Raw genomic sequence first — 26,602 nt, 5'->3', positions numbered from 1 at the left:
AAAGCGAGAAATGTGCATGTCTATCACAATCGATCAGACAGGTAAAAGGCAGAGGGGGACATCAATCGCTGAAGGCAAGATAGGAGAAACGGAATTGGGAATAAGACGGACAAACAGTCCCAACTGCGCCAATGAACCAAGTCACACCAAACTCCCGCGAAGTAAGCAAGTCAGTTGGCCCTTTTTGACCTAAAAACGGGTATCTTTCCAAAGGTCCTTGGGTTGGGAGGAGAACACTTTACTCCCAGTCCTCGTCACTGTCATCCGCCTTGGATTCAGTGATCGGACTCTTCTCCTTGGGACTGCCAGGGGTCCGGCTGGCAGCACCGCTCACAACGTCGTAGCTTGACTCGCTATCGGCCTGGGACTGTTGGTCGTTCGATCGGCGAGGCTCGGCTTTCAGGGTAGCATTTTCGGCGGCGAGTTTCTGGTTTTCGTGGCGGACTTGAGGAGTGGAGGGGGACTCGTGTTCAGAGTCAGAATCGTCATCCCAGCCGACTTCTTCCTCGTCTTCGGCGTTGGCACCTGTAAGTAAAGGGAAATGTTAGCAATGATCGTTCCAGCGAGTAAGAAAGGTATATCCATACCCTTCAAAAGCTCCTTGCGCTTCTTCTCTTCGGTCTCAATGACCAAGCGGAGGAAATAGTACCGAGTCCAGAACTCCGCATACTCCACAGTCTCAGGAACAACCTTCTCCATGGCGAGCCGCAACTCAGGGTACTTCTCGAGGTCGGAAGCAATCTCGTCGGTTTTGCTCTCGACATTGAATTCTTTCTTGAACTCCAAGAACTTATCGCTCACAGGGTCCTTGGTGAAGCTTTCCAAGTTTGAGTGGATGACATGCAGTTGAGCTTCGAATCGAGTGGCATGGATGACGCGCTTGCCATCGGCATCTTTGCTCTCGAAAAGAAGCTTGCCGGAATCGTTCGTCTCGGGAGGCACAATGCTCACAGCCTCACGCAGCTTCTGGCCAATGTTTAGCCCGAATCGCATGATCGCCTCGTCTGCCGCTTCCTCCGCCTTCTCAATTTCCTTTAGTCGTCGCGCGGCCTCGGCCTTGAACCGCGAAATGAAGCCCTCTCCGCTGGGGCCAGCCTCGGCTTGACCTTTGGATCCCTCATTCGTCGAGGTGGTAGGTGTAGCCGCCTCGTCTTTCTGTCCTTCACCGCTGCCAGTCAAAGCTACGGTGTTGATGGAAAGCCCCTTGGTCCGATCGACAATGCTATCCCGCAGATCTGAGAACCCCTTCACAGCTTCCTCGCTCGCGGCGGCGTATTCCTGACGGGCGCCCTCGTAGTAGGTCTCTCCCTGCTTGCGCACATTATCCCAAAGGCCTCCGATCCGGGCGCCCCACGGGCTGGCGGAGAAAGCGCGAAAGGTTTCTTGAAATTCGGTGTTGAGGTCGATGTTTGATTGCTGAGCGTTGTTGGGATCGGAAGAAGTGTTCTCCCGGGGTGTGAGGATCTCCTCTTGGATGTGGTCGTACGCAATATCCATGGTGTGTTGTTGGAGAGACGTGGTGTCGAAGCCCCGATTCAGGTTGCACCTCCGCGTTCGTTCACGGGCCGACCGCCCCGCTCCCCGTGCTCAGCCTCAGCTACTGATCGACGTGAACGGTTCCCGATAAAGGTCGCTCGACCCTCTGGAAAGGACTCTAAACTGCGCTTTTATTTTTTTAATCGGTATTCCAGGGTGGCTGAAGATGTGACCGCTTTTCAAAAGACTTTATAGTACTCAGGATGTTCACGGCGGAAATGCCGATTTGGGCACGCTTGGGAGCTATACCTCACCAGTGCCTTTTTATGGAATCAGAAGACCAGATATAGATTCAACATATAACCATGAGATTGTAGGGGAATAAGCTTATACCAGGGCGCTAAATGTAATCATAACTCATAATGTCTGGCCGATTCACCGATCCGGCAAATTATATGGCTCACCCACGCTGTCCTGACTACCCATCCAAAAATGAGGTAGCGGAACACTTTCCATAACACTCGACGTGAGAAGTTGGCTGCGTGACAAGACTCCTGCCAGTCTGTGATTGCCTCGATCGACTGGTTGAGAGGACTCGACCTGGACCACCGACTCCGGGCCTTGAGGTCGTTGAAAGATGGCACCGGAGTCAACGTCATTCTCATCTTGCTCATGAACAGGAGATGACTCCGGCACAAGCTCGGTCTGGTCGGCCTCTTGACTTTGCGTTTGACTCTGCAAAAAAGGGACCCCGAACTTTCTGAGAAGACCCCGCGGCTGACGGTTTAGCGTGTTGAGTGCTCCCAAAATTCGGAAACAGCTCGGACAGCTTTTGGGTATTTAGGGTAGGAATAGGTTCGAATGGAAATTGTGTTGCTGGCTGCATCCTTTGGTAGAAAATAGAGGCATCTGACAAAGGTGCCTCGAACATCGGTGCTTCGGACGGCGGTCCATCGTTCGGGTCTGTCGACGGGTTGACATCTGGTAGAGGTATTTCTTCAGAGTCGTCGCTTGATGGCTCTGGGCTGTGCCGAGCAGAGGTTGGCGTTTTGACATGTGGCCCATGAGCTGGAGATGGTGTTGCGCGATCATTGTTCATGTTATTTTCTGATTCGCTGTCATCAGTGTCCGCATCGGTCTCGTAAACCACTGTTCTTTCTTTATGTGCCCGCTCTACTTTGATCTCAAGGCCACCAGGCAGCCCTGCTTGGGAATCCAATTCAGTCGAAGGTGCATAGAAAGCTCTATTCTGCATAACTGGTGACGAGTGATGCTTCAAGGAATCAAGCAACTTAGGCGACGGTTGAGGTGATGTTTTTGCCAGTGATTCGCCTCCGTGATCTTGAGAATCCTCGAGAATCCTTTGCGGGTCGGAATATTCCTCTTTGATGATTCTTTCCGAATGGCATGCCAGGTTCCAGGTTTTTTGCCTCAGTGGAGATCGGGTTGCACTGCGGAATTGAGAGGATGTTATTATAGCCAGCCCTGGACTTTCTGGCGACTGTGAGGACGGAATCTCAAGTCTTCGGGGTTTCTGAGGCGTGACAGGCGCATTATCTTTTGGTGCATTTTCGACATCGTGCCCCGGGTTCGAGTCTTGATTATCACCAAGACCCCCAGAGAGTGGCTCGCCCGTGGAAAGATCCAGCTCCGGTTCGAGGTGTCTGCGATTGCGCTTCGCAGATGCAGATGATTTCGGATGAATCGGCTGGTTTTCAATCGAAGGGGCTTGCTGCGCATAATCTGGAGGCATTCCTTTTTGTTCCGGCTGTATGTATCCCATATTCACGTCGTCGTCATCGTCTATTGTGATGTAGCGTCGCACGAAGTCCATTTGCGTGAGAGTCTTATCGCGCTTCGCAGGTGGCTTCTCTGTAGATTTCTGTCTACGCTTCTCACTGAAACTCATTTTCGGTGTCAAATTTTTTCGTATGCTTTGGCTCCGCTCGGATGCCCGAGGAGTGACTCCGACGCTTTTCCTTCGTCGCGAAAGGTGATTTTTAGTGGGTTCGAATTTTGTGGGGCGCAAAGATGCACCATCGCCGTTACTTTCTTCTGAATCACCATCCATTCGGTCTTGTGGATTAGTTGCACTGGTCCCTTCGCGTGGTTGAGTCTCGTCGAGATATTCGAGCTGGTCATCGTCGGAATGTGCACTCTGAGTCACGAAGTCGATCTGGGTGAGCGTTGATTGCGCTCGTGAGCTTGGAACCGAGCTTCTTTTCCATGGCCTCGCAGGTGCTGAAACGCTAGGAGATGCTGGCCTCTTGAATGTGCTGCTCTTCGAGCTTGTTGACGTCCCCGGAGGACTGTGTCGTCGCGAAGTTCGATATTTCCCGCAGGGTGTATTTGACAATCGACCGGAAGTATCTGGGGGGTTCATCGCAGCTCCGGTCAACTAGACATAGAGATTTAATCAGAGACAGCTTGGTGGCTTCGGTGGTCGTTCCGGTCCATGACGTTCTGACGTTTGTTGCCTCAGGCACACCGCGTCGACGCGTTTCAATCTACGCGATCACGTGTCTTCGTGTGATTTTCCCAATGAGATTACTGATTTATCGACGCACATGGCCAGTATTTTCTCTTGTATTTCTTGGGAAGTCCCTATCAAGCGGGTGTATGGGAGCTCAGCAGTTGCTTGCGTTGTTTAGTCTTTCGCTATGTACTTGACAGTTTACAAGAATGGCGCCCCTGAACCTGACTATCATCAAATGAGCCAATCGGGGACTGCATCCTCATCATCAGGGTCCTCAGACAGTAAGGACCCTTTCTCGATCTCACTCTCAGTGTCATGTAATTGCTCAGATTTGTGAGGTTCTGCTTGCGGAGAGGGTGGTCTGGATATAGATTCCACCACACTGGCAGACTTGGATCCACCATTCGTCGATGAATCAACCGTGATCGGAGCTTGTTCAGACGACCCTTCTAATCCTTTGGTGGTTGCACATTTTGGTAAATTTGACTGTTGGTCGGGGCCTGTGGCGGAATTCCTCGGAACTACGATCAATTCGTAGCGGGGGGTTGTTGAAGCTCTTCCTTTCTTGGACCTTGGTGGGATCACAGGCTGGGGAACAATATGGGTTTGGGAGACGAATTCGACATTCGCCGAGTCATCGAGCATTAAATCTTCTCCGGAGAATCTGTCTTCTTGATCCTCGTTTGTTGTCGATGGGTTGACGGCTGGACCTCCGTCAACAAATCTGTCAGGCAGAATTTCTCTCCCAAGAGTGTCATCTTCATTGCCGGCATCGACTGCGTTAGCTCCATCCAAGGCGGAGTCATCTGGTAGAAAACCTCCTCCGAGATGATAATCATCCGTGTCAGTTTCCTTTAACGTGCTGTACGTGGGTTGACTAGGCTCTGAAAAGAAGCCTCCTCCGGATTCTTCCAGATCGTTCACACTCGTCTCCGAGGTGGATGCATCATATCTTTCCTCGTCCGAGCCGATGTATTCCTTCACTCGTTCAGCGATCCGAAGCTTGACAAGGAAAAGTCGCCAAACGCGGAGTGCCTCCGCACTTCGCGCTTCAAGTGCAGCTCGATGCCTTTCATCAGCCATTCCCCTCATAACTTCTTCTAGAGCTTCTTTGTATTCACAGGCGATGACAATGCCCTCAATGACAGCGGTTCCACGACGTCCTTTGAAATCGAAACCTGTTACAGCGTCTGCGTAATCAATCCCCAGGATTCGTGCAGCTCGAGCCGCCTCTGGTTTTCGAACGTGTACTCCCCCTGGGGGTACCATGCTTGGAACGTAGATATCCAGATTGCCATAGGCATTTTTGGGAATACGTCCTTGAACCACTGGAGGTGGTTGGTAAATCTCCGTTTGATACTCGGCGTAAAGAGCAGTCTGCTCCGGCTCGTTATCTTCATCGTCGCTGTCGATTCCGCTCTTGGGTCGTGTCGCACGAACATGCTTGAGGGGATGTTCTCCAACTTTGACATCCCGTCCTAGTCGATACCACTTATCAGCGCTGCGCACGACGTGCACGTCAGATCGACGGTAGACGGGATCTAAATTATCGCTTTTTGAAGTTGTTTTGCTCAAACCGACATGTCCGATAACTCGTTTGGGAAAGATCACCTCGTTCCGATGCAAATGCCTCTCCAGTGCATAGACTGGATGGTCTTTGAAGTCCTGGATATTGCGTGGCATTGGCTCTGCCGCAGACTTGGAAGTCAATTCGCTGATTTCAAGCTCGTCTCGATCCTCAAGGAAAGGCTTCTCATATGCTTGAAGTGCAGTGTGCCACCATTTCTCCCCGTTTCGCGTCGATTCAACTCTAAGCTTGCGTGTCTTTGCATTGAACGCCTTTGTATAACGCCGAGTCACGTCTCGTGCGGAAGCGTCATCTTCGAAGGCAACCACATAGCTCATGCTGTTGTACGGATCACTTGCGGGTGGTTCAAATTTGGAGGGCTTTGCGAGAGACTTGGTAACAATTGGGTCAATCGGTAACCATTTTTGCACAGCTTCGTTGAATGCTTCTACCCAGAAAACTGGGTATGAAGATTCGCGGGAGCTAAGATTAGAGCCCAAGCGATCAGAAGTGTGGCCAGGCCGTGAGATAAATTCAGGTCGTCCAAGCCGCCTCGCTCTCGAGGGTGTTGGTGAATCTCCGCCCGACTTCTGGCGTTCATCTGTCGACGTTTCATGGTCATCGGAGGAGACAATAATATAATGAGGGCTTTTTTTGGATGGTGTCATATCCTTGACAGTGCCGGAGAATGGCAACGGTTGAAGCGAGCATACAAGTCTTGCCTCCACTGCAACTGATCGCAGCAAGGCACAGAACAACTGCGCACCGAAGTCTCGAGAGCCTTGCATGGTCTTTGCTTGGGATCGAAAGTCTTCTTTGGATTGAAAGACTTCGATATCTGACATAAGCGCCTCCTACGGGTATGTTAGCGACAGTTCTCATACTCGCAAAGTTGTCAGAGAGACGTACCAGTCTTTGCTTAAGTTTATCTTGGTCTTCGGCCCAGTGGGAACGCCTCAAACCTAATTTGTTGACGCGAAATCGTCGGCTGAAGATTTCACCAGCTTCATTGAGACCATCGATGAAGGTCGTAGACCGTGAATACGGTGGCTTATCCTCGTCTGGGTTCAAAAGTGCAATAACTCTCTTGGGCAACATACGTTTCAGGTGACTCTAAATCGAAATTAGAACGCTGAGAATAGATTATTAACTACAACAACACGTACCTGCACCAACTCGTCATTGCACCACCGGTTTCTTAAGTTGACATGAGCCAGAAGACAAAGAAGATGGACTTTGTGAACATCCATCCGGATCTTCTTCTCAGCTGCGGTCACTGGTTTTCTTCTTTGTGCAGGCTTTTTTTGCTTCTCTGGCTCTTGTTCCAGGGTAATTTGGAGTGTCTCGTTTGATCCTTGTGAGACTGCCGCTGCACTAGATGGTGCAGGTATTTGCTGCTGAGTATCCACATCTTCCCATTCGATGTCAGATTCGCCCGATTCCGAGAGATCGTAGACTGTTTGCAACTGTCGTGCCTGCGATTCTTCGCCTTTGCCTACGTCCGTGACTGTGCCGGTTTGTGCCGGCTCAGGCGAATGAACAGCAAAAGCCCGTGAGTCGCCAACCCTTCGTCTCTTGATCGGCCGATCGGAATGGAACTGCTCTGGATCTCTTGCTTCAGCCTCTTCCAGCATCTCCTGGTACACATATGGAACCGAATTTTTTGGCGCTGTCTCACGCTTTGGCTGACGAGCCCGAGAAGCCCTGCCCCGGGTGGGACGGGCCTGAGACTGGCGCACCATGCGTGGCTAACCTGTTGAGTTGCATGAAGGAGTTGTTTCTTGGCTTAAATAACGAAGGTTCAGGCGCAAGAAATCATCACTAGAGCTTAAATCCTGTTCACGGCAGGTTCAAGGTTCCGCCCTCGAGAATGTAAGGCTTAACAAGTCTCGAGTCTCATAGCTTACGCAAGTGAGAGTGCAAGAGTGCGCTGCGTCATAGCGGAATAATAGATTTTCCGACCTTGTCAACATTGAATACAACAGTCCTTGTCAAAGATTTTTAGAACATCATGTGAAAACATAATGATTAAAATGAGGTGTGCAGCTTTTATAGGCCCTGCTTCCTGTATTCTACCCATCTTGTTATCTTTTGTCGTGTTGCGGCTTAATGAAATGCTAGAACAATCACATTATGGTGACCCGTCAGCGAAATATACATCTGGGGTCGCCCAGATAGGAATAATGGAAAATTGAACTGATGTCAAGCCCCAAAGATTTCATATAGCTTAAGTAGAGGTCTCAATGGAACGACTTCAATGTAATGAGGAAATTTCTCAGTAATGTGGTTCTGCGACGGAAGTTGTCGTTCCAGCCATGAATTCACAGTTGCGTCATGTAATGCTTGCGCTGGTCTGATAATAGCCAGCATTGGCATTGTTCGCAACAAATCTCATCTCTCACACTGACTCATTCGATTCTCATCTACCTTATAAAATATGAGACCATATAATTGCCCCTTACCACCATTAAGGTCCCGCTTTCTGCGACTTCATGCTCTTCCTGGCCCACTACATGCTAGCACGCGTAGCTTCGCGCAAGTCGCCCATCGGCCGGTGCTAGACGTCCCATCGGTAATTGTCCACAGGCACAATACACAACTGGTCTGACGATCTCTTCAGGAGGATGACAAACCTTTCATGGTGCCGATCGCGGATGCGAGTTTCGAGACATACCATTTCGACCCGCCACCATACTCGGTAAAGACTACAAAAGGGCAACTCAAACAGCTTTTTCGTGACATGACAACAATAAGGTTTCTTTAAGCGTCGTGAATTGGTGAAAATAAAGCTCATGCGTGCACAGACGGATGGAACTCGCCGCAGATGGGTTGTACAAGGAAAGAAAGATTCGTGGATTCTGCCACTTGTCGATGGACAAGAGGCTGTCGCAGTCGGAATCGAGCATGCTCTTACCAAGGAAGACAAACGCATTACCGCGTACCGCTCTCACGGTAACACTTTAATGCGCGGTGCTACGATAAGATCAATCATTGGCGAGCTTCTCGGTCGGAGCGACGGTATCGCGCATGGAAAAGGCGGCTCGATGCACATGTACGCTAAGAGCTTCTTCGGCGGCAACGGTATTGTGGGCTCAAGTGTGCCACTCGGAACTGGTATCGCATTGGCCCAGCAGTATGACAACACAGGTAATATCACGGTCAATCTATATGGCGATGGAGCAGCCAATCAAGGCCAAGTCCACGAGGCATTTAACATGGCGAAGCTGTGGAGCCTGCCTGTCATGTTTGGCTGCGAGAGTAAGCAACCTGTTTGACGACATAAACAGGACACTAACAATAATTCCAGACAACAAATTTGGGATGGGGACATCAGTTGAGCGTGCTTCCGCCTCAACGGAATACTATAAGCGTGGGCAGTATATTTCTGGGCTCAAAGTTGATGGGATGGACGTTTTGGCGGTTCTGGCTGCTGTCAGACATGGCCGAGAGTGGATCAAGGCAGGGAATGGGCCGCTCATTTATGAGTACGAAACCTACCGGTACTCTGGACACTCAATGTCGGACCCCGGAACCGCCTATCGTTCCCGCGAGGAATTGCAGGATGAGCGATCAAATGACCCCATCACGAGCCTGAAGTCGAAGCTGATAGACTGGCACATCATGACAGAGGATGAGGCAAAGGCAGAAGAAAAGGAAATACGAGGACTGGTGAGCCGCGAGATACAGGCGGCTGAGCAAATGCCCGAGCCTGAACCAAGGTGGGATGTTCTCTTTGAGGATATTTATGTCTCTGGGAGTGAGCCAGCCCAGAGACGGGGCAGGAGCATCGACGAGACGATCTATTAGACGCGAAGAAACATCTTAGCTAGAAACTAAAGAATGATTGAGGATGTACCAGGACAATGCGAAATTTGGCTTTCCTGATCACGTAGCTCATCATTCCTACACTCAAAACTACGTCACGATTACCCCTTCACGACGAACAATCGAATCCCTCATCAAAGCGAAAGAGCCCTCCCTTGACTTATCCATCTCGTCCAAGTTCAATTTGAATTGAAACAGGAAAGATAGGATCTTTAACAATGGCGTTCGCACCTTCAGCCCTGGCAACACCTTCGCGGTGCACAGCCGACTTTTCTCTTATCCCAGTAAAGAAGCCCCGAACAAGCAAAAACAAACATCTCGAGTTACTGAGCAAAGCATTTTCATTACAGATTGGCTCACAGAATGCATCGTTCTCTCAGCAGATCGCAGATATCCAGCGTCTCATGCAGCAGTCAGGCCTCAAATACGTGATGCATGCCACGGGCACAACACTAGGTACGCCGTCATCTCGAGGACAGACTTAAACCTCATCACAATTGATTCACCCTGACCCCGCCGACATCCCATATGTTGAGACGATAAACGTGATTTGAAGAACTCACTTTTGTGAATACCAACAGAAGGGACATGGAGCGAAGTTACCGAATTGATTGGATTCGCACACACTCTTATCCACCAGCAGGGAATAGCCAGAGTCCAGACGGACATTCGCATTCAAACTAGGTATGATCTCACTTTAGCTCCGATGCATATAGCCTATGCCGATACTAGCAATCTACAGAACCGACAAGGTCCAGCCAATGGAGGGATATGTTGCCTCGGTGGAAGCCATTTTGTCTGCGCCTGCCCCTTGACTGGGCAACACAACTCCGAAAAATACTCTTTGCTGCGATTTCATCGCGTGGCTAGTGATGTTTCAATATTTCTTATACCGCTTGCTTCAATTTGGCGCATAAGACTATCTCGCTATTGCTTCAATAACAGGCTGTGTTGAATGATATCTAAAATCGCCCCATCGAATTGGATAGGTCGAATGGTTCGTCGTCAGCATGTAACCCGTGAATTAGCTCGCCAATCATTGACGACACCCAGCAGCTAATTATTAAATTAAGCGTCCGTCGGTCTCGGAAGGAACATGGATGGGCTTCTTGAATATCAAACACTAACAGAGGATGTCTTGATTGAACAACCCTATGAGCTCCAAAGAGCTTCAAAATGGAGCCATCGACGCCAAGCCCTCGGTGCTCAAGCCAAACTTGGAAGGATTTGCACCAAGATTGACGAATAACCCCCATTACGCTCACCATCCCGACGAGATTGATATCAATCACGAAAATGCGAGCAGAGCTGGTCGGTATCACCCCGTTCATTCGAACAGCGGGGCTCATCTAGGAGTTCCCATCTCCAGTCAAAAGACTTCTAGCATTGGCCAGACCGCATAATTTTCAGACTGTGGCTCGGGCGCTTGATTTACATGGAAGATATTTTCTTGTCTCGTGCAGTTCACAGCGCGCGCGCCGTGTCATTCATCCATTCCCGCGTATTGAGGCTGCTCATTGGCCATGAGCTTTCCGCCGGGGCAGAAGGAGAATAGACAGGCGCACACTAAATGCTAAATGCAGACTACATGTATTATTTACCAAAGCAGTTAATCATCCAGGGCAAAACTGTTCGAATCGTTCCATCAGGTTGGAATGGTAGCCGAGACCTCAGATGTTCCGCGTGTGTGGGCCTAGGCGATCCCTGGTTTTCACCCCGCAGTCTGGCTCTCCGTCCAGTTCGTTCAATCTGGCCTACTATTTTTACCCGGGTATATTTTCCACCCAGTACAATGGTAGTTTAAGCTGTGCCCAATGGCAGGTATGTTTGTGGCGTAACCAAGGGATTTGTCACTCTTGAGCGGTCTAATCTGCGAGTTTAATTGCCCTGCGGGCCACGTAGCCTTTCTGCGGGCCCAATGAATGATGTGACTTAAGGCTAAATGCTCCGGCCGAATGACCAATATCTCGGGATTTGCTCGGAAGTACTGTACCAGGCAGATTGATAGTGCAGACGAAGGAGTGTGACTAAGCTTTGCTGCGGTTCATAGTAAATGCTCCGTTCCTAGGATGACTGGATCTTTTCGCGAACCATTGTTTCCTTTTCAACCATGGGACCGCAAGGTATTGTCTGATAACCAGGCTCTTACGCTTGTGTAGCATCATGTGCGATCCTGGTCTGTGGTAGAGCTCTCTTGATAGGTGGCCGTGGAGCTCCCATTTCCATTCTCCCCTGTGTGGGCAAGTGGAAACTCCACTCCTTGCCGACTGCCAAGCTTGGTCCAGAGCTCAAGTCCGGTCCATCATCGCTACCACCGTGAGCACGCGGGCTTGGCTCCCGCGAGCTCTCTACCAAAGAAGAAAAAACTGTCTCCACCCCAGAACCCCTCGGTCGCGATCCAAGATCATCGAGGGTCCAAGACAAATCGGGGTAGGACATACGTGACAAAGAACAAAATGACCCGAGCATCTTCGAAATCTCGAAAACTGGCCCCTGCGGCGTTACCGACCCGTTGGAACCCAAATCATTCCCGGCAGTCGGGTCCATCTCGACTAAATAAAATCCCGGCACTGTGGCCGGAGGCGTTATTTATGGATCGGCGCATGCACCGTTGCTTTTTCTCGTGCTAGCCATCTTCTCCGATATGCCTATGCACAGGAAAATACAACCCTGGACTCGGGGATCGCCGAGTGACTCGATACTACTGTACACGGTACGACCCAAGACCCATATTACTGTGACTTGTGGGACGCGTTACCTGTGACTGCCGATCGATGCACGCGCGCCTTGAAGTTGGATCGACATTTCGCACAATACACTCGCGATTCGAAATGATCGGTGATTTGATACGCCAAATTCTTCTACAGTAATCATCTCCTCCAAGCCTTTTTTATGGGGAGGTGAAGGGGGAAAATAATTGACGTAACAGCACACTCGGGCGGAGGCTTGCAGGGCACGCATGGGCCTTACAGGGCGACCCGGATCGCCGGGGCATTCTGTTTGCTCTGCGCTGTATGTACGAGATCCTGGCCGTAGAAGGAAAACCCGAGCCCCTCCGTAATTTATATCGAGCTGGGCGTAATTTGGTGGCCCCTTCCCCAGCAAGTGTCACTAATGAAATGATCACTGTGGTTCACGATTGATTTTCCAAGCCGTGTGCCCACCTGGGCAGAGCAAATCAACTAGAGAAGCATATTCGAAACACCCCACTCAGGATGGGCAGTGGGAAGAGAGAGGGGAAGGCCAGACTAACAGATTCTCAACTCCCATATAGCGATTTCTGACAGATCAATCTTGAACATCACTAAAGCTCGATCTGGCAGGAGTCTAGCATATTCGGCCTATGCCCGAATAGCTTCCTATGCAGAGCTCGGGCAACTAGACCCGAAGAGTGATGGCTTGGTAGTTTTTGTCCCGCGCGTCAGAACCCAGGAACCATGCGACTTGTGCCGGGAGCAAGCTCCGAGGCCTGTCATGTATGATCCTAGCATCTTGCACTCACCTTAGTTTTTTCATGTTGTTTTTCCTTTTCTTTCCCTGAGTTTTCTGACAGCTCCACATCTGTGCCTCCTCACCCAAACCTTCGGGTCCAATGATTTCCGCTTAGTGGTTGATCCGAGGATGTGATCAACTCGAGCTTCAACTCAATCGAGCATAGTAGACGAACCATGTGATTATGTTTCTTTTGCTCCGGCTACACCTACGTAATTCGATGTTCCTTGCTTTGGAACGCTTCACCCATGAGGATGAACAAAGCCCCGAAAAGAAACTAGAAAACATGAAACACAGATAAAAAGAAAATAAAAACTGAAGAGAGAAGACATAAAGAACCGGGAATTTCCGACTGCCCCTGCAGGGTTCTGCACATGTGAACGTGGGAAGAGATCCAGGACAAAGGGTTGAGAAGGTGGCCCGTGGCTAGGTCGGTTGCTAATTCCCAGCAGTGTGGCACACTCTACAATTGGGCAATTTCAAGGTCTTTGGGCCGAAGATTTGCGAAATGCGTGCTGTAGGACGCGAACCTCCATTGCGCAGGGTCCACCACTCCAACCGATGAGAATGAACTCCTGTTTCCAAGGAATCTCCGAGTCTCCGATGGCCCAGTAGCCTGGGTTCGATTTAGCTACCGTGTGAGAGGTGGCTTCACCAAGTCCCCGATCATCTTATCATCTCGCGCTCGAGCAACACAAAACAGGGAAAGGTTGGGGATGTGCGGGTCTGATTTGCCTGTCACGTATTTCAGCTCCCGCCCAAAAGCGTGAACTTTTACCCTCTGTATTCGAAACCTATCATTTTATTTTTTATTTTTTTTTCTTTTCTTGTTTTTTTCTTTGCGATCTCTGGTTTCATGCAAAATCAAAGGGAGCTGGGATAGATATCGGACAGTCACCCCTGTTCCATCATCCCCCCTAGCTCGCGAATTTCCCTCCAGGCTTAGGTTTCCCTGGGATTTCATGGGTACCCACCGCTGCCCGAGGCGTCTTTTTCATGTCCCCGCCAAACCTATACCCAGACCCCTCTGACATCCCATGTCCACTAGAGAGTCCGCAATTGTCCAACTTTGTACCCCATATACTAATCTCCACTTATACCTCCGCCCCTCTCTTGCGGGTCTTGTCTTCTGAGACACTTGGTCGATCCTATGTCGGCTCTGGATTAATTTATAGTTGTCCGGATCGTCTTCCCGCTCTGCCAAATTATAACCTAACCCAAGCTGTCGGGCTCTCCACCAGGCTCTGACAAATAACTTTCCCCCTCAATTCTCTCCAATCTGAGATCTGCGTTTCTTCATCCTTTCGCTGTTTTGTGTTCTTTTTTCAACCCTCCGGAGTGGAACATGGGAGGATCGCCAATTTTGCTGGCATACTCGTGACTTAGCTCCGCCAACTTGCACTATACCGGGGCCACGATCCCGGGTGATTGAGAAGCCACATAGTCCCCACCATCTGCCCACAATCACCCACAGTAACGTTCTGTCCGGCTTGCTTTAAACCGCTTTGGTTCCGCGACGACCCCGTCGCACCATCATTAGGGTTGGTCTGCGTATCCAGCCTGACTTGGTCGACTACACTGACCCGAGGCAATCATCATGGGTCCCAAATCTTCTGTACGTCCCTGCCCGGCGCTTTCCACATCGCGTCTCTCTGCTCCTCAGGTCCATTTTTCTGCTACTCTCACTAGAGCCTAAAGATTGCTCATCACCTACCACATGAACATTGTGGCCGGTGCTAACGTATACGATGCAGGAACCAAGGAGTGAATGGTACGATCATCTGCAAATGCAAAATTCTACCTTTGTCTCGCTCCTATCATCCAATGGACTCGTGCTAACGGAGTGATGACAGTGACACGCAGTCTCTGACTGACAGTGTAACGGACTATCCTATGGAAAACGGAAGACGGTATCACAGGTATCATGAAGGAGGTCAGTCGCCTTGAATTTCCGCGCGTCCCATGTCTCGTTGACTGCATCTGACCTCTTTGCCAGCCTACCCTTATCCAAATGACGAGCAAGAGCTTGATCGTCTAGACATGCAACATCACATGTTCAAAATGTGCATGAAAGAGAAGCTGTACAATGTTCCGCTCAATGACCCAAAACAAATACTCGACATCGGCACTGGTTCCGGGATATGGCCTATTGAAATGGGTATGTTTGCTCATCTCAAGTTGCGCGTAATGCATAACTCGAAATCGGAACTTGATAGCTCATTGCCCTCGACGTTATAGCATCCCTCTTTCCCAATGCTGCCATTACTGGAACAGACCTCTCCCCAGTCCAGCCGACAGAGGTCCCCGAGAACGTCCATTTCCTGGTCGACGACGCCACGGAAGACGAATGGCTCTGGGACGCCGACTATTTTGACTTCGTCCATATTGGCAACATGACCGGCGCCATGCCTTCCTTTAAACGATTACTACGACAGACCTTCAAACACCTCAAACCAGGTGCATACATTGAATGCCACGAATTAGATCCCAAACCACAATGCGACGATGGTACTATGCCTCCGGAAAATCCAGACGGGTACAGCAAATTCGCTCTGCACGACTGGTACGATCTCAACATGCGGTCTCAGCCAAGGAATGGAGCCTTCAAGGTATTTCCGTATCGCGCCAAAGATAGAGCGGTGGATGAAGGAGGTTGGCTTCGTGGATGTCGAGCAGCAAATCTTCAAGATACCGACAAATACCTGGCCTACAGATGAGCAACAAAAGACCATTGGGCAGTGGAGTGAGAGCAACTGGCTAGAAGCCTTATCCGGTTGGTCATATAAGCCGTTCCTCGCTCTGGGCTGGTCGAAGGCCGAGATCGAAGTCTTCCTTGTCGATGTGCGGAAAGCTATCCAGGACAAGAGTGTTCACGCATACATGGACTTCTACGTGGTGACCGGAAGGAAGCCTCGACCTGGGGAACAAGCCTCTTGAAATGATGAGGAGGGGCGTGCTTGTCCCAATCTCCTTTGACGACCCTCTTTACGATCCACTAGACACGTTTCGATCATGCCTTGGTGGGCATGATCAGCATGAGATACCATTGTCATAAGACGAGACCTGGCATGGTATTGCATCGGAGTACGGTTGCATCTTTTTGTTCTTGTTTTCTGGTTCCATCTTGGATTCAACCCAGGTTGGGTCCTAAGTGACCCAGATAGCGACTCTTCTGAGAAAACCACGCCGCTTGATGATTTGCATAGGGCTATAGATACTGGCTAGAAGAAGTACATAGCTCTCGACCATAATAAACATTACAGAAAAGATCCAAGAACGTCTACATCGTGCCTGCGGTATTTCCGGTTCACAGATTGGCTGGCCAATGTGATTAGTCATACAACGCCAAGCCTCCGAGCCGAAGCTGCGACTGAAAGACGACGCTCGTTCATCACGACTGAATTTGGCAATTGGCTCGCATGCGCCATCTTTTGAATTGATGTCTTTTAGTAGGCATGCCTACCGGCATGCTATGAAGCCACCTGCTTCATCTACTTCCGACCATCTGTGGATCAGTGACGACCTGCTCGCAACGACCTTCCGACATTTCGCGAACGGCCAGCGCCGCCATGGAAGCTGTGTGCCTGGTCCCTTGGAGGCGCGAAGGCGTCTTGCGAAGAGAAGAAATACCGCTCTAGCCGGTATTGGGGGAGTCGAAGATATCGCGTGCCTGTTTGGTCGTAATGGGAGGGAGCACATGAAGTGGACCGATCATCCATGGCAGAGAGCGCAACTCGAAACCCAGGGTGAGTGTGAAAGTGACGCTAATGGCGTGGACAATGGTTAATTATTCCCAAAGACCTTCGCAGTTACGCAATTGCCTCGCATGAGGTTCCCCTACCGTTCTACGATCACAACCCCGAACCGATTGACTCGCATGTCTCTGACAACCCTTGTGTAACCCCAGACGCGGAACCGAAAACCAAGGATGAGGTTTGGATGGAATTCCTCAACAAAAATGACTGGGGAATGGAAGATGCCCGAGACTTTGCACGGTATCTGAAAATCGACCTACAACGAGAACCAGAATACAGCCAGCAAATATTCAAAAAGCTCCTCACGCGATCAACAACAGACTTGACACAGGCTATCCGATTTCTCGACGACCCTTTCTTAAATACTCGAGGATCCGGAAACTACCTTGCCGCTGTGGAATTGTTCGCCAAAAAGAAATCAACCCGATCCAACCGTACTGCCGTGCTCTATGCAGTAACTCGTGCACTGGAACTGGGCTTGGTTCCTACGGAAGAAATATGCTTGATCATCAAAACTCTTCCAAACATCATCGTCGAACGTAATAAGACCCTGGGTTCGTGGGACCAGAAAGCGTTGCTGAAGCACTACCGAGCTATGTGGACAGCCATTGGACGGTGTAACATTCTCGGCTACCACGACCTTGAAAAGGAAGTGACAGATACCTGGTTACAACAGCTCCTGAGTATTCGGGGCTTTCGTTTTGCGGAAGAAATCATCGTCGCGACTCATAGCGCCAGCTCGGATGACTACTGGCCCTCGGCAATGGTCATGGCGTGGTTGAAGGCCGTGGACAGCCCGGACACGACACTGCCTCTCCCTTGCCCAAGATTTCTTCGCCCGATCGACTTCTGAGCCAGCTCGATGCTGACTGTGCGGCCAAGTGTGTTATTAACGTGACCCAGCTCTTGACTCTCGCCGTGCGGGAAGGCAAGGGCCGAAACCAGCAGCTTGAGCGATGGCGCGAATTTTTAACAAGCTTATCAAGTATCGAGGCTATTGCAAGCTCGCGGATTTGGTTGGATCTGCCTCTTGCCTACGCTGAGATACCCCGCAAGACCACGTCACCTCCGATGTGGGCTTATCGATCCAGCATCAGATCATTCTACGTTTGTGGGCGCTACGAAGCTTGAGTCGAGCACTAGCACCTATGTATAATCAAGATGCCAGATTGACGGATCGACCCATTTACTTATTGTTTGGCCTCTTTGAGACGACAGTACGGAACACAGAAGGATCCTTCCTCGCAGACCTCATGCGCGGGGTCCAGAGCCTCGGCATTCCACACAACAATCTTCTCCAGCTAGCAGTCGATCTCAAGCTGAGAAAGTTGACTACAAAATTCACCCGCAGAACCCTCGAGCGACTAGAGACCTCCCAGACTACCCTGGCAGAAGTTTGGACAAAACCAGCCGAATACAATGGAATCCGGGCTCTTTTCTATGGTACATTCGACCGCATGCTTCGCCGCGTGGACCTCACTAGCCCAGCCATGATGCAAGAGTGCCTCCGCCTCGCCAGAGAGGGAGATCCAAAGAGCGTTTGGTCAATTCTTAGACTACTCGACAACCACATTCCGTTCAAGATATGTCTAAACAAAGCCTGGGTCCCCATCCCACATCCGGACGACATGGCCCTCGTGCGTTACCACCCTGGCCCTAGAGACAGCCAATGCCCAGATCCTTACATCGCGGTCGATTTGATCCACCAACTTGCCGTCGCACTGTCCTGCTCCACACAGCTGAATCCCTCTCGATCATTCCATCTGATCCACTGGCTCTACGACTATCTGCGCAAACACGGCGGTCCTGTGTATCCGTCTCTGGTGCGTGCTATGTACCATGCTGGCGTTGTGCGTTTCCGACGTCAGGGGCTTCGTGTTTCGGCTACGCGGTATGAGTATATTCTTTGGATCATGGAGAAGTTCGAAGGGCGTGCCGTTGTGAAGGAACTGACCGCCGGGCCTCAAATTGGGCGGTCCTACCATGGCCAGCCGTGAATAAACATCTTCGGATCAAGAAAGAGCATGAAGGTGGAGACGCTCGAACGACTCCAGGAATCGAAGAACATCTGTACATACTTAGTAGCAACAAGATACCCGCACTTCCCCATCGGGGTAGTGCATATCTATAGCATAACCAAAGCACAATGGATATATTAGTGAGCAAGCGGTCACGTCGTGCCTTTCCGGGTGTATGTAAAGAAGTATTGGAATGATACATTAGAATCTAAATTTGTCTAGAGAAGACATTCAAAAGACATTCCGGGAAGAGGTTGAGAAGGACTAATATTGAGTCGACTCATTAACAAACACTAGCCTACGCCACCCAACCAGAAACCCATCCTAAGCATCAACTTCCATCTTCTCACCAGCAGCAAGGTTGTCATCCCCAGACAAAGTCTGGATGGTGACATATTTCTTCATATCGTCCTTGCTGATGATCTTCTGGTTTAGCCAAGCGGTAGTGCCGCGAGGGAATCTGTAGTTGCGCTCCTTCTGACCACGCTCGTTGGGCTTCTCGTAATTGCGGAGCAGCTGAGTGGGCTTGTCCTTCTCAATGACACACACGTCAACGTTGCTACCGGACCCCAAATCGTTGAAGATACCGGCCTTAATCGCCTCGGCGCAGAGCTTGATAGCTCCCTCCTTGTCCAGGTCTGGCTGCCACATCGACTCGAACACAGACATAGCCGCCAGCGAGCCAGATCCCATTGTCACGTAAGGCAGCTTGTCCGTCGAACCGTGTGCGTGAACGGTGTACAGGCCAACTCCGGTCGGATCGACACCTGCAACCACCAGGTAGGCACCAATGTGACCCTGGTAGCGGAAGAGGTGCTGCTTCAGCATCGTCATGCAGGTGATCACTCGGGGGTCACGGCCTGTCGATAGCGAGTGTAGCTCGACATTGGAACTGATGAGGGCGGTGGTGAACTCAGTGTCGGCGGCGGTACCAGCACCGGCACACCAGATTTTGGGGGCGATGTAGTGTAGTTTCTCGCAGTTCTATCGCGGGTACCGGTCAGTTTCCAGTGGTCTCATGGAAAGGGGACCAGGGTCATTGGAATTATACCTTGTCTGCTACTATAGGGCCGCTGGTAGCTCTGGTATCTGCTGCAATCTGCGATCACGGTCTAGTCAGCTTCCCTGTCGCGCGGTGGTTTTGGGGTATCTGCATCAATGGCAACATACCACAACTCCGTTATCATAAATGCATCCGACAATTGTTGTACCGGTGCTAGTGGCTTTGGGAAGGGGAACCCCTTTGGCGTGAAGAGCCGCGTTGCGGTTGTAGTTGGAGAAGTCGAAGCCCGGCATTGTGACAACTCGGGGATGTGTACACGACCGTTGTGAGAACTGAGATCTGACCGGGGTGATAGATAGACTCGCAACTGATGGACGTGGAGAGGGGAAGTTGACGTGGGTGAGATGGGGAGGAAATGCAAGCTGGAACCCGAGCTGTGTTAAGTGACGAAGCTCCCGCAGCCTGGAGCTGCCTGAGCCGTCAGGCATTACGCGGTGTTTTTGTCCTGCGAACATTTTCGGGTCCTTCGCCTTCACTTTCTCAACGTCAAAGGTCCTGCCTAGGATCACTCTCTTCGCACCTCCCTCTGCTCTGTACGCGGAGAGATCTTCCCATCATTTTTGCGCGTACCCTTCACCTCTTCAACCGGAGTCCGCAAACACTCCAACGCCGCTCCTTGTCTTCAACACCTCCGAGCTCTCCGTCACTCAATGCGTCTAGGACCGGTTCGCCTCTAAGCGCTCATTCTCGTTCCATTTCCGCAGACTTTGAACGCTTCAAAATGGCCTTTAATAGCTTCGGAGCTTCCAACCCCGCGGGTGGGAGCGCGCCAGCGGAGCTGGGCCCGGAGCTCCCTGAGGTCTACACTGATGTACGTCGCCCCGCCAGAGCTTCTGTGAGCTTCTAGAGCTTTTGTCACTAACACCTTCTACAGAAAGTTGGTTTCAAGGGCCTCAGCGGCGATGCCAACATTCGACTACTTCCTACCCCATGGCCTAACGACGCGCTTCCTTCTCCAACCTCTTCCCTCCTGGCTGTCGCGCAGACCAAAGGTGTCATTGTTGGCGCTGGTCCCGATTGCCTTGTAGTCGCCAATACCGATTCAGCCCGACAAGCCATTGAGGCGCCTGCTGGCAAAGACAAAGTGAAGACGAAGCCGTTCGAACCGCAAGCAAAGATTCCTCTCCCTGCGCGCCCTACCCATGTGGCATTTACAGCCAGCGACGAGGCATTGATTCTGGCCACAGAGAATGGTTCTCAAATTTCGGTTTTTCAAACATCAGACCTCGCCACAGGAAATGCGCAACCCACCATATCGATTCCAACAAATGGCGTCTCTCTCGCGCTCTGGTGCCCAACCCGGATCCCAACTCTACCTATGTTGCCATGGTCACTGTTAATGGTGAACTCTTGATGGCTGATCTGAGGGCGGGCTCATTGGTGAACGGGCCCAACGGGCCTATTCTGAAGAATAGCGTCAGTTGCGTTGCATGGAGTACGAAGGGAAAGCAGGTCATTGCTGGACTGGCTGATGGAACGGCAGCCCAGATGACACCAGATGGTACGCCAAAGGATCAAGTTCCCCGGCCCTCTGATCTGGAGGGTGAATGCCATGGTGAGTTTTTGGTTACTGTCCTCCCACTAAGCGATTGTGCTAACGACTACAGTCTCCTCTGTCGTATGGTTGGAAAACGACCTCTTTTTTATGGCCTACACCCCAAATCCAGCAGAAGAGGACATGTCATCCTACTATATTCTCACCAGACGCAAACAGGCGCCCTTTTTGATTCAGAAGTTGCCCGAAGTTTGTCCCACAATGGGATTTCAGATGAGAAACACGGCGGCGTATCAATTCGTCGCACGGCTGCGAGATTACAAACCCCATTTAAAGGATGCCTTGATTCTCTCATCAACAAGGTCTCCTGATCTCAGTATCATCGTCCGCTCCGAGCAATCGCTAGCGAGTGATGATCCTTCTCTGGCGAACCAATTTGCGGTTGTTGATTTCAGCGACGACACAAAACGAGCATCAGTTCCATTGCTGGACGACGGCGGCGAAACCTCTGTTATCGGCTTTGCACCTGATCTCTCGTCCAGCTCAAATGTCATCATGCCCATTCAAGGCGCAGACATCAACGAGACCTCTACCCCTTTGCCAGGCATATTCCTCCTCAACAATGAAGGAATCTTGTCAGCATGGTGGTTGATTTATAACGACGCAATCCACCAGCAGGTTGCCTACTCTGGCCTCGTCACCGCGGGCTCAGGCCCGCAGGCATCTTCCCAGCCCCAGCAGTCTAACCCAACCCCTCCTACTCCTGCGCAACAACAGCCCGCGTTTGGTCAGTCATCCTTCGGCACGCCGTCATTCGGTGCATCTGGCTTCGGCAAGCAATCTGGAGCTCCCGCTTTCGGCAGCCCTTCTAGCATGGGAGGCTCAACCATGGGTGCCACAGCGTTTGGAAAGCCATCTGGCCCTTCCTTTGGAAGCCCCTCTCCCGTGGGCGGTACTTCTGCTCCGGCCTTCGGGCAACCCTCAACCCCAGGGCCTGCGTTTGGTGCTCCTCTCAACCGGGACCAGCCTTTGGAACCGCGAGCACGCCTGGACAGCCTACATTCGGTAAATCAGGCTTTGGCGCAGCGGCATCTCCATTTGGTACACCGGGAAAGAGCCTATTAGGGACTGGTACCGGCTCCACTGGCGGTGGTTTTAGCTCATTCTCAGGCGGAGGTGGTTTCGCTGGCTTTGCATCCACGAAGCCTGGCGAGTCGCCCTTCACAAAGCCTTCGACTGGTGAGAGTGCGTTTTCAAAGCCCGCGGCAGCGTCCCCCTTCGGAGCTCCGTCCCAGACCGATTCGGCCTTTACCCCCAAGCCTGCCGAGGTCAAGAACCCGTTTGGAGCTGGTTCCGGGTCGAGTGGCTTTGTTCTCGGCTCGTCCTTCAAGGGTGATGGTACAGCTGCTAATGATGGACCCAAGTCTGACAAGCCGTCCTCGGGTGCCTTCTCCTTTGGCAACGCGTTTGATGATATGGTCTCGTCATCTAATAAGACGAGTCCCCAAGCAGAATCTATGGATGATGCAGAGGATGCCAGTATGCCCGAGCAGCCTGCACAGGAGGAGTCGCCCAAGTCGTTGTTCGGCGCGCCCAGTACATTGGAGCAGCCTGCGAAGACAGACGCTCCTTCGATTTTCGGTGCTCCAAGCAAAATGGAGCAGCAACCAGCAAAGTCAGAGGCCAAGTCCCTGTTTGGCGCGCCCAGCAAGTTGGAGCCGCCGGCGAAGACTGAGCCCAAGTCACTTTTCGGTGCCCCTAGCAAACCAGATCAGCCTGCGGAGACCGAGTCAAAATCATTGTTTGGAGCGCCCAGCAAGCCGGCCGGTCCTCCGACCTCTCTCTTCGGTCAACCCTCGCCCGCTGCCCGAAACAATCCCTTCGGACAGCAAAAGGAGACAAGCTTTTCTTTTGGCGAGAAGAAGCAGACCGAGACGAAAAAATCCAGCTTCTCGATGTTCGGTAACAACACAACCACCACTAGTCAAACCTCCTCTCAGAACCAAGTCACCAGCTCTTTGTCTGCACCCTCGGACAAGACAGAGACTCCAAAGAGAGGAGATGGGGAAGGGTCTGTGACAACGCCGAAATTTTCTTCCCTCGAAGCCCCATTGCCACCGGATTCCACAAGTAGGGATCCTTATGCTGCTGGGGATACCTCAGCTTCTTCCAACGTGTCTAAGAGCTCCGTGGATGACGCACCCCTTCCCCCCTGACTTCATTTCTATGAAGAAGTCTTCGGTCAGGGAGAGCGATGCTCCACTCCCTCCTGACTTCCTGACACAAAAGAAGACCATTCCTAAGATGGACGACGCTCCTCTTCCTCCAGACTTTGTGACAAAACCCAAGAAGGAGAAAAGCCCGCCTCCCGTACCCGAAGAGGCACCTCTCCCTCCGGATTTCACTGCCACTAAGATTAAGTCTGAACCCGTGAGTGAAGATGAGGAAGAGGCTGTTCCAGTCCCAGACGGTTCCGATGCGGATTCTGAGGAAGAAATAGATGAGTCCGATTTCTCTGACAGTGGTGAAGAAATCACTCATGATGAGACCAATGAGATCAAAATCCCGAGTCCGAAGCCTTCCGCCGAAAGCTCGTTCGGCGGCTTATCTGACAAGAGCTCTACCGGAGGACTATTCAGTGGGATCTCCAAGCTCGCGCCCAAGCAGGATCAACCTCCACGACAACTGTTTGGTGAAATTCCCAAACAGCCACTTCTCCCTCCTCCTGGACCTTCTGCACGAACCGGTCGTGAACCCTTCCGCTCGCCTAGCCCTACGCGTGTCCACTCTCAGAAGAATGCTTTGTTCTCTCAGAATCATAGCCGCCCTGCAGCAGGAAGTGCTTTGACTTCGCGCAAGGCTTCTCTGACCCAGATGGCCCAGCGGGCAGGACAGCTGCGAAAGCCTAGTGATACTGCTCGCCAGGATCATGCTCGCGCCCAGGCTCTCGCCCAGCGACAGGAAGAGGAAGAAGCTCTGTCTCTTTCGGATGACGACGAGGATGAAAGACTTCGTGCTGACCTTGCTCGTCCGGTCGAGCCAGTGTCCACTCTTGACCCATTCTTGCCTCACCAAAACTATATGGGTGAGACAGCCAAGCCTGGCATTGCTGGTATGATTGAACGTCTCTACCGGGATATTAACTCCATGATTGATACATTGGGTATCAATGCTCGGTCATTGGAATCGTTCCTCCTCTACCAGCAAACTGCCGAGACTTCTGACGCGGATGACTGGGTGGATGTGCTGAAAAGCGATCAGCCTGCCGATATTATGGATGAAAAGGTTTGTTTGGAAGATATTGATAAGTTGGACTATATCATAACCTGTCTCAACCAATCTCTGGACGAACAGCGCGTACAAGGAGTGGAGGAGAAGCTAGAGCAATGCCGTGACATGCTTACCAAAGACATTGTTACGCTACGTGGTCAATGTGCCAGCATTCGCAAAACACTCGACGCACACACTGATACCGGCTCCATCCTGACGGCACCTCTGTCTGCCGAGCAGGCCGCCCTCCAGCACGACTTGCGGACTGCATTCACGCAAATCCAGGCTAAGATGGCCGATCTCGAGCAGGGTGTCTCCCTCCTGCGAGCCAAGATTGCTGACATCCCTCGCCCTGACGGCTCAGGCAGCGGCCGCAAACGCCCTACTGTTGAAGCTGTGTCCTCGACTATTGCCACAATGATGAGCATGGCCGAGGGTAAGAGCAGTGATATTGATGTCCTCGAAGCTCAGATGCGGAAGCTCGGTATCGATCTCAATGGCTCTTCCGCTTCTGTCAGCCATGAAGGATCTCCCTTCGCCACGCCACGGAAGAATAATGGCCTCTGTCCTGCTACTCCTGGCTCGCGCGGTTCCATTGATGGTAGCGCCTACCACACACCCGAGTCTGCATCCCGCGGAGTCAACTTCCGAGCCAGTGTCAACGGATCCGCAAAGCACAGCCGTCTCCGCAGCGTGGAGCTCGTCGGGTCAATGAGTATTCAAGAAGACGTTGCACAATGGAAAAACAAGTCTGCTCGCCGGAAGCAACTAGTCGCGAATCTGAAGGGTGCAATCGAGAAGAAACAAAACAAGGTTCGCAGCGTGGACTGGTAGATTGGAGATATCTTTCTTTGCTTTTTTCTACTTTGAACGAGAGGTGGATTTGGAGCACAATGGGATTCGGACATGTTTACCTACCCTGGCGTTGAATAATTGAATTTAGCTGACAAGAGCTGAAGGGGAACTTCCTATTTGAAGATTGTACATAGCTTGACTATATTCTCTGTTGAACCGACTTGAATGGAGACCGGACTCTGACATCATTTGCGCGACATCAAGCTTAACTACCCTTTCGCAGCTTCTGTGCACGACCTCATCTTTCATCCAACACAACCATGTCGCAAATCGTTAGTGAATTCGTCTACTTCAAGGTAAAGCGCAGCGTGAGGCCCGAGGATCCCAATAGCGAAGAGGGCCAAGCACTTCGTCAAGTTTTCAACGTCACCAAACAACAGAGCGGCCACTCGAGCTCTGCATGGGGCCGCACTGTTGAGGATCTAGACACAATTGTCTGGGTCATTAGTGAGTCTTCGTATACGACCATGGTGGTCTAAGAAGCTAACAAATTAGACTGGACAGACCCGCGTGGGTCAACAACAACTGGGAAACTAGAGCCCTTCCTCGCAGCAAGTTCACAACCACCATCGACGCTCTACACCACACTGCAACCTCCCATCAGTGGTACAGACACTCTTACTGCGAATCCGATCACAGAGCTAGCGGCACTGCCATTCCCTAGCAACATGACCGTGGCCGAGACCAAGGGGCTGAACACAGATTTGCTCAACTTCCGCAAAGCCATGACCGAAGAGCTCGGCCAGGACAAAGCGCCGCAATCATGGGCAATGGGCCATGTCGACCGGCCTGGGACGATTCAGCACACGAAAAGTCCAAGCGGGCAGGCGGAGATCAGGCTCCTGATCATTGGATGGGCGAGCGTGCAAGCGCACAAGGATGCGAAAGACACGGATCAGTTTGTCAGGAGTATTCAACCGCTTCGGCAGAAGATGTTAACACCTATTCCTGGGTTGGAGATGAAGCATGTCAGTTTCCAGAAGATTTGAGGTGTGCTAGGGTGATCAGACTTGGTGCTTCATGCAGTTCATCCTGCTGTGTGAACTGGAAAAACTGGAAAAACTGGGGTGATGTCTGTGGAACAGGAGAGATCAAGGCTACTTGGGTTGGGGATGGGGCAACGGGGTCCATGAAATTGTGGGATTGGTTATTAGGCCAGGGCTCAATCACACGCCTTGAATAAGTTACAGCAAGAAAAGAAAAATGAGACACCGTGAAATCAAAGAACAAGGAGAACAAGATCATCGTAAACCACCGTAGACTTTTGGGGAACGACGCCCACTGGGGCTCCCGAGAAAAAGAAAGGCGTC

General features: G+C 51.3%; 9 protein-coding genes across 9 annotated transcripts; 5 read left to right on the top strand and 4 right to left on the bottom strand.

Moving 5' to 3' along the window:
• Positions 1-238: 238 nt before the first annotated feature.
• Positions 239-1,497, bottom strand: N7477_009710 (BSD domain-containing protein; the record flags this gene model as incomplete). Its single annotated transcript, XM_056971371.1, has 2 exons — positions 239-525; positions 588-1,497. The coding sequence occupies 2 exons, from the start codon at positions 1,495-1,497 to the stop codon at positions 239-241; spliced, it is 1,197 nt and encodes a 398-aa protein (XP_056818350.1).
• Positions 1,498-1,911: 414 nt separating this feature from the next.
• On the bottom strand, positions 1,912-3,859 carry N7477_009709 (uncharacterized protein; the record flags this gene model as incomplete). Its single annotated transcript, XM_056971370.1, has 2 exons — positions 1,912-2,211; positions 2,234-3,859. The coding sequence occupies 2 exons, from the start codon at positions 3,857-3,859 to the stop codon at positions 1,912-1,914; spliced, it is 1,926 nt and encodes a 641-aa protein (XP_056818349.1).
• A 324-nt stretch (positions 3,860-4,183) lies between these two features.
• Positions 4,184-7,261, bottom strand: N7477_009708 (uncharacterized protein; the record flags this gene model as incomplete). The annotated part of the gene is made up of 3 exons (XM_056971369.1): positions 4,184-6,373; positions 6,429-6,632; positions 6,686-7,261. The coding sequence occupies 3 exons, from the start codon at positions 7,259-7,261 to the stop codon at positions 4,184-4,186; spliced, it is 2,970 nt and encodes a 989-aa protein (XP_056818348.1).
• Positions 7,262-7,956: 695 nt separating this feature from the next.
• Positions 7,957-9,326, top strand: N7477_009707 (putative pyruvate dehydrogenase E1 component alpha subunit; the record flags this gene model as incomplete). The annotated part of the gene is made up of 4 exons (XM_056971368.1): positions 7,957-8,091; positions 8,140-8,217; positions 8,285-8,777; positions 8,827-9,326. 4 exons carry the CDS (start codon positions 7,957-7,959, stop codon positions 9,324-9,326), a joined length of 1,206 nt encoding a protein of 401 aa, XP_056818347.1.
• Positions 9,327-9,562: 236 nt separating this feature from the next.
• Positions 9,563-10,159, top strand: N7477_009706 (thiamine-binding protein; the record flags this gene model as incomplete). The annotated part of the gene is made up of 3 exons (XM_056971367.1): positions 9,563-9,800; positions 9,926-10,028; positions 10,087-10,159. 3 exons carry the CDS (start codon positions 9,563-9,565, stop codon positions 10,157-10,159), a joined length of 414 nt encoding a protein of 137 aa, XP_056818346.1.
• A 4,729-nt stretch (positions 10,160-14,888) lies between these two features.
• N7477_009705 (class I SAM-dependent methyltransferase) lies at positions 14,889-15,773 on the top strand (the record flags this gene model as incomplete). The annotated part of the gene is made up of 3 exons (XM_056971366.1): positions 14,889-14,994; positions 15,075-15,372; positions 15,425-15,773. The coding sequence occupies 3 exons, from the start codon at positions 14,889-14,891 to the stop codon at positions 15,771-15,773; spliced, it is 753 nt and encodes a 250-aa protein (XP_056818345.1).
• Positions 15,774-16,275: 502 nt separating this feature from the next.
• N7477_009704 (uncharacterized protein) lies at positions 16,276-18,588 on the top strand (the record flags this gene model as incomplete). Its single annotated transcript, XM_056971365.1, has 4 exons — positions 16,276-16,582; positions 16,636-17,378; positions 17,450-17,664; positions 17,760-18,588. The coding sequence occupies 4 exons, from the start codon at positions 16,276-16,278 to the stop codon at positions 18,586-18,588; spliced, it is 2,094 nt and encodes a 697-aa protein (XP_056818344.1).
• Positions 18,589-18,933: 345 nt separating this feature from the next.
• On the bottom strand, positions 18,934-19,905 carry pup1 (proteasome core particle subunit beta 2; the record flags this gene model as incomplete). Its single annotated transcript, XM_056971364.1, has 3 exons — positions 18,934-19,593; positions 19,661-19,708; positions 19,780-19,905. The coding sequence occupies 3 exons, from the start codon at positions 19,903-19,905 to the stop codon at positions 18,934-18,936; spliced, it is 834 nt and encodes a 277-aa protein (XP_056818343.1).
• Positions 19,906-20,393: 488 nt separating this feature from the next.
• On the top strand, positions 20,394-26,281 carry N7477_009702 (FG-nucleoporin NUP159; the record flags this gene model as incomplete). Its single annotated transcript, XM_056971363.1, has 8 exons — positions 20,394-20,483; positions 20,547-20,770; positions 20,908-21,227; positions 21,280-22,119; positions 22,194-23,297; positions 23,353-25,267; positions 25,516-25,739; positions 25,788-26,281. The coding sequence occupies 8 exons, from the start codon at positions 20,394-20,396 to the stop codon at positions 26,279-26,281; spliced, it is 5,211 nt and encodes a 1,736-aa protein (XP_056818342.1).
• Positions 26,282-26,602: the final 321 nt, after the last annotated feature.

The sequence above is a fragment of the Penicillium maclennaniae genome, assembly GCF_028827695.1.
Source record: "Penicillium maclennaniae strain IBT 15551 chromosome Unknown utg000008l:1.0-3552695.0:1.0-3555053.0, whole genome shotgun sequence".
Taxonomy (NCBI): Eukaryota; Fungi; Ascomycota; class Eurotiomycetes; order Eurotiales; family Aspergillaceae; genus Penicillium; species Penicillium maclennaniae.
The sequence above is the reverse complement of the archived record's forward strand: the minus strand, read 5'-3'. Positions and strand labels throughout refer to the sequence as shown.